General features: G+C 55.4%; 1 protein-coding gene across 1 annotated transcript; it reads right to left on the bottom strand.

The window, feature by feature from the left end:
* Positions 1–300: 300 nt before the first annotated feature.
* Positions 301–1,203, bottom strand: FFAR1 (free fatty acid receptor 1; the record flags this gene model as incomplete). Its single annotated transcript, XM_082605873.1, has 1 exon — positions 301–1,203. One exon carries the CDS (start codon positions 1,201–1,203, stop codon positions 301–303), a length of 903 nt encoding a protein of 300 aa, XP_082461999.1.
* Positions 1,204–6,220: the final 5,017 nt, after the last annotated feature.

Here is a 6,220-nt window from a genome sequence, read left to right as displayed (position 1 = left end):
ACAGGGCACACTGGCAGTCAGGCCAGTCAGGACTCGGGAGAAGAGAAACGGACAGAGGTGGGAAATCGCGCAGATGTGTGCCGAGGCAGCTTACCTTCCTCCTGTGACCCAGCTCCAGGCCTCCATTCTTTCTCCACCTGGGATGCCATCTTCTGCCGGGCTCAGTTCTTCCCATAAGTGGCTCCGGGGATGCCCCCCAGGCAAAACCGCCCCGCAGCTCCTTTGGAGCAGCCCTCACCAAGCGCCTGGAGAAGCAGTCTGGGTCTCCTGCTCCCTGCCCCTCCCCCCCTGCAGTGATGACTACTTCTGGGACGGCCCCCCTTTTGTTTTTGCCCCACGTGTTGTCCCCCGGCCAGTGCCCCCTCCCAAGTAGCCGGTCACCAGTGGGTTGAGCACCACGCTCCACGCACCTGTAATGAGCCCCAGCTTCCGCCAGCAGCCTCCGATGCTGGGGTGCAGGAAGCCAGCCACGTTGGAAGCATTGTAGGGTCCCAAGCAGAGCAGCAGTGTGAGCAGAGCCCCACCGGCCACCCAGGCCGCCTTTAACTTCCGTCTGTGGCTCAGGCCCGAGCGGGCCAGTGCCCGGAGGCAGCCCACGTAGCAGAAGGCCGTGATGGCCAGGGGCAGAAAGAAGAGCAGCAGAGAGAGGCTGAAGCGCGCAGGGCCCGCCCAGGCCGGGTCCCAGGCCTCCAGGCAGACTGGAGAGCCATTGACTGGCGTGCTGATGCCCAGCGAGCTGGTGGTATTGTCCAGCCAGCCTCCCGGAGCCTCCAACCCAAAGACCAGCCCCAGGTGACAGAGGACAAGGGCCCATATGGCCGCACACACGCCCCAGGAATAGCGCGGCCTCCGGGCAGCTTGGTAGCCCAAGGGGAAGGCGGCTCCCAGGTAGCGGCCGACGCTCAGGGCGGCCAGGAAGCCCGCGCCCGCGTAGAGCGGAGCGAAGTGGACCAGGGCGAAGGCAGGACAGAGTGAGGTCGGCAGGGGCCAGGTTCCCCCGGCCAGGGCCTCCGCCGCCTTCAGGGGCAGAGACGTCGCCAGCAGGAGGTCAGAGCAGCCCAGGTGGAGGGCATAGACCAGGCTGGGGGTGAGGCGCAGCCGGGCGTGGGACACGGCGCCTGCGATGGCCAGGGCGTTGAGCGGGAAGCCCAGCGCGAAGGCGGCCATATAGAGGGCGAAGGAGAGCTGCGGGGGCAGGTGCATGGGGCCCCTCGTGCGCACCACTGGCTCCCTGCCCCCAGATCTCAGGGCCCGGAAAGGGGGCTCCCAGAGTCACAGACTGGTTTCAGCACTTGCTCAGGGTGCCAGAAGCCATCTAGTGGGATAGCTGGGGAGACAGACGCCCGTAGAGGGAGGTGGCCTGGATTAGAAGCCAGGACCACTAGCCGTCAGTCCACTGTTTTCTCTCCACCATGTGCCCCCTTAAAATGAAGCGAGCGATCGTGGTGTAACGAGAGGAGATGGAACACAGGCGTGCAGGTCCCAGAAGAAGGAAGGCCTCTTGATTTCCGAGACTCTGGGGAGACAAGCGGTGGAGAGAATTCAGAACAGAGTTGAGGGACTTCCCTGGTGGCCCAGTGGTTAAGACTTCGCCTTCCAATGCAGGGGCTGCGGGTTCGATCCCTGGTTGGGCGGCTAAGATCCCACATGCCTCGTGGCCAAAAAACCAAAACATAAAACGGAAGCAATATTGTAACAAATTCAATAAAGACTTTAAAAATGGTCCACATCAAAAAAATCTTTTAAAAAAAGAAGAAGAAAAAAAATGAACAGAGTTGAGCCCCAGAGTATGTATTTTTCTCAGGAAAGGAAGCTAGATTCCTGTGTTCGCACCCCTTCCCCAGTTCCCTGGAAAGAGAAGGAGCTGTTCCCCTACAGCAGGCAGTGCGGGGCTGGTGGCAACGCCTAGCCGAGGGGAAGTCGGGGTGTAGGTTGTAGCAAAGGGCAGGAGAAGGAGGTCGTCCGGGGAGAGTCCAGGGGTAAGCCAGGTCCCATTGGTGTCACAGGGAATGACTTTAGCCAGCTTCAGGGGTTCCCCCTAAGCGGAGGCATCTGGGGATCTGGGGAAAAATTGTTGCGGGGAGAGAAGCCACAGAAAGAGGGACTCACCTCTTGGTGCTGCCAGGTGTCTCTGAGGCTCAGGAGTCCCCTGAGGGAGGGTGGCCAGGATGGGCAGTGAGCCGGAAGGGAGAGAAGGGCGGGGAGGCAGGGCCATTAGCCTGAGGCACTCACAGCCTGGATGAGCAGCTAATGGGGCATCTCAGAAGGAGGTGAGGGTCCAAGATGATGCAAACACAGGAACGGGAGAGGTTAGCAATGTGGGCTTTTCCTGGGGGGAGTGAAGAGTGCGTAGCCAGCACTTTTTAAAAAAAAAAATTTTTATTGAATATAGTTGCTTTACAATGTTGCGTTAGTTTCTGCTGTACGGCAAAGTGAATCAGCTATACGTATACCTATATCCCCTACTTTTTGGATTTCCTTCCCATTTAGGTCACCACAGAGCACTGAGTAGCGTTCCCTGTGCTATACAGTAGGTTCTCATTAGTTATCTGTTTTATACATATTAGTGTATATATGTCAATCCCAATCTCCCAGTTCACCCCACCGCCCCTTTCTCCCCTTGGTGTCCATACATGTGTTCTCTACGTCTGTGTCTCTATTTCTGCTTTGCAAATAGGTTCATCTGTACCATTTTTCTAGATTCCACATCTATGTGTTAATATTCGATATTTGTTTTTCCCTGTCTGCCTTACTTCACTCTGTATGACAGGCTCTAGGTCCATCCACGTCTCTGCAAATGGAACAATTTTCTTCCTTCTTATGGCTGAGTAATATTCCATGGTATATATATACCCACATCTTCTTTATTCATTCCTCTGTTGATGGACATTTAGGTTGCTTCCATGTCCTGGCTATTGTAAATAGAGCTGCAATGAACATTGGGGCGCATGTATCTTTTGGAATTATCAGCACCTCTAAAGAGCAGGGTTGGTGGTACAACCAGGACACAACTTTATTCCATCCCCACCCCCGCCAGCCCGTTCAAACCGGCTCTGAGGGCTTAGTCTTCTCTACTCCTGGATGAGCTTGTGGGCAGGCCCAGGCTCACTCCCAGATAATAAGTCCCTCTAGTCACCCATACCACCTCCACTTGGCATTCACTATGTGGGATAATGAGATCATCATTCCCAGTTAGAGCTTCTACTCTCCCCCAACCTGCACAGGCCTTGGGCTCCTCCACCCTCCTCTCCTTTCCCCTCTGACCTGATGACAGTGGTTTATGACCCTCCCTGTGTTGGCAGGAGGGAGAGAAGAAGAGACCTGGAACAAGCAAAGTCGAGTTCGGTGGCACTGAAGTACCCGGGCTATGGTCTCCACCCTGCCTCTCTCTGGGCTGCATGGATGTCAAAAGGGACTCCTCCCTGGGGCACTTGTAGGGACGTCAGGTGCCGCGTGCCTCCAGCTGGTCGCTTAACTTTCCTCTCAGGCCCTGAGAACTTGGTCGTTCACCTCCTTGTTGGGGTCATCCTGCCCTTCTAAGGAGACCTCCTGAGATTTAAAGCGGCCCTAAGCTGTCTCTGTGATTCTCTCTCTGTCTCTGACTGTGCACGTGTCTCTCTATCTGTCTGTCTCTCTCCTGCCTCAGGCTGACAGTATGGTCTCTCTGGACTTCAGCTTTCTTGGGTGTGTGTGTCAGTCATCAGGCCCCTGTGTCCTCCCCCAAATCCAAGTCACCCAGAATAAGCTTCTCTGAGTGGTTCCCTGGAAGCGCTTCCCACCAGGCTTCCAGAGCAGGCAGCCTGAGGTTCTCAGCATATGCACGGCTCCCTGCAAAGAAATCTTCTCATTTCCTTTTCATACCTCAGGAGCCAAACTGATTCTTGGTCAGCCCCCTTCTAAGTCCTACATGTGTCGTCCAGCACCTCCCTGGGAATGTAGAAGAACTTGCAACCTGTTGTCTAGTATTTTGTCTTTGGGAAACACTGAGAAACTGACAGAACTGAGGAAAAGTCAACAGGAGTGCCATCTCACCTCTTGTGACAAGCATTTGGTAGATGAGCAAAGCTGGGTGCAAAGGGAGACAGCGGGGGGCTTCCCTGGTGGTGCAGTGGTTAAGACTCCGCCTGCCAGTGCAGGGGACACGGGTTCGAGCCCTGGTCTGGGAAGATCCCACATGCTGCAGAGCACCTAAGCCCGTGCGCCACAACTACTGAGCCTGCGCTCTAGAGCCCACGAGCCACAACTACTGAAGCCTGCGCACCTAAAGCCTGTGCTCCACAACAAGAGAAGCCACCGCAATGAGAAGCCTGTGCACTGCAACAAAGAGTACCCCCAACTAGAGAAAGCCTGCATGCAGCAACAAAGACCCAACGCAGCCAAAAATAAATAAATACATTTATAAAGGGAGACAGCGCGTCTTCAAGCTCTTCTCTGTTGGGCCCTCCTACCTGGCAATTCAGGTGTCTGCCCAGTGTCCCCTCCTCAGAGGGCCTCCCTTGATCCCTGCGTCCAAACGGGCCCCTCCCCTGCTCCAGCCCCTCTGCTTTCATCTTGCGTTGTGGTTTCTTCCAAGCACCCACGACTCTGCAACGTCAGATTTGCCGGCTCCTCCACTAGAATGTTGGTTAGTGAAAGCAACGCTTTCTGTGTGCTTTGTCCACTGCTTGTTGCATACATAGCAGGGACTCAGTGAGTCAGACGAATGGTCAATTGTCTAGGCTCCAAGTGGACGGTGAGGTCCGGGGCTGGGTCGGGGGCTGCCTGTGTTCTAGTCCCAGCGCTGCCCAGTCACCTGCTGTGCACACCTCAGCGGGGCCTGAGGACAGCCACATCTCTCGGGCAATTGGTCATGAAGTAGGCTGATATCAGCAGTCAGGCTCAGGTCCAGGATGGGAAGTCACCCGCTGGTTGCCAGGGAGCCCGTGCCAGGCCTCATCAGGCTGGCGGCTGCCTTTAGGTCCTTCAGCTCCTAAAACCCTCTGGACGCCTAGACTAGAGACCCCCAAGATTAGGACCATGTTGTATCTTTTTTGTACCCCAACAACTGGCTCTGTGGTGGATGCAGTGGGAGGTGTTCAGTAGATGTTTGCTGAATAAATGGTTGAATGATACTGGTCCCCAGACCCTTGCCCTCTCATTTCAACAGTTCTCGAAGCCTTCCCTTTCTCCAGAAAAGTGGATGGTGCTCACAACAATTCAAACCAGGGAATTCCCTGGCGGTCCAGTGGTTAGGACTTGGCACTTTCACTGTCGGGGCCTGGGTGGAATCCCTGGTCGGGGAACTAAGATCCTGCAAGCCACGTGGTGCAGCCAGAAAAAAAAAAAAAAAAAAAGACGTCAAACCAGGAACAAAGTAGGTTGATGGGGAAATCAGTGCCCCACTCCTTGGGCATCCCAAGGACAACCTCTCAGAGAGCATCTGGATCGAGCAGACGGGAAAGTAGGGCAGCTAAGGAAGGCGGTGCCTTCAGAGCGCCCACCACAGGCCAGGAATTTGACTGTCATCTTTTTTTGTGTGTGTGTGGTACGCGGGCCTCTCACTGTTGTGGCCTCTCCCGTTGCGGAGCACAGGCTCTGGACGCGCAGGCTCAGCGGCCATGGCTCACGGGCCCAGCCACTCCGCGGCATGTGGGATCTTCCCAGACCGGGGCACGAACCCGTGTCCCCTGCATCGGCAGGCGGACTCTCAACCACTGCGCCACCAGGGAAGCCCTGACTGTCATCTTGATGAATGATTAACCACAGGTTCCTGCCCTGAAGGAGAATGGGCCTTGGCCCCTTGGGAGAAGCAGGAGAACAGGTGGAGAGAGAACAGACGGAGAAGCAGAGAAGCCGGAAGCGCCTCCCTGGCAAGTCGGCCAGGGAACATACTAGAGAGCTAGTGGGGGTCACGGGGGGAGGTAGAAAAGCTGAGTTTCCTCAAGGTAGCTGGCCTTCGAGAAGGCAGGCAGCTGTGGGTTGTGAAATGATGCAGCAGGGTCACTTTTGAGAAGTGCTGTGAGTATGCATTGGCTTCCCCTTTTTATAGTCTTCAAGAGATGCAAATCAGATGGGAATGTGGTTTTTAGGGACTTTTGGCTATCGTGTTAATCTTTTTATAACGTGACATAAGGTTATACCTCACTCCCTATCTCGAACCACCTGCATCTCCGTGTTACAGACGAAGAGACTGAGGCTCAGAGAAGCCGGTGAACTTTGCCCAAGATCATTCGGCTGGTTA

This window comes from Mesoplodon mirus (genome assembly GCF_964341445.2).
Source record: "Mesoplodon mirus genome assembly, chromosome: 19".
Lineage (NCBI taxonomy): Eukaryota > Metazoa > Chordata > Mammalia > Artiodactyla > Ziphiidae > Mesoplodon > Mesoplodon mirus.
The sequence above is the reverse complement of the archived record's forward strand: the minus strand, read 5'-3'. Positions and strand labels throughout refer to the sequence as shown.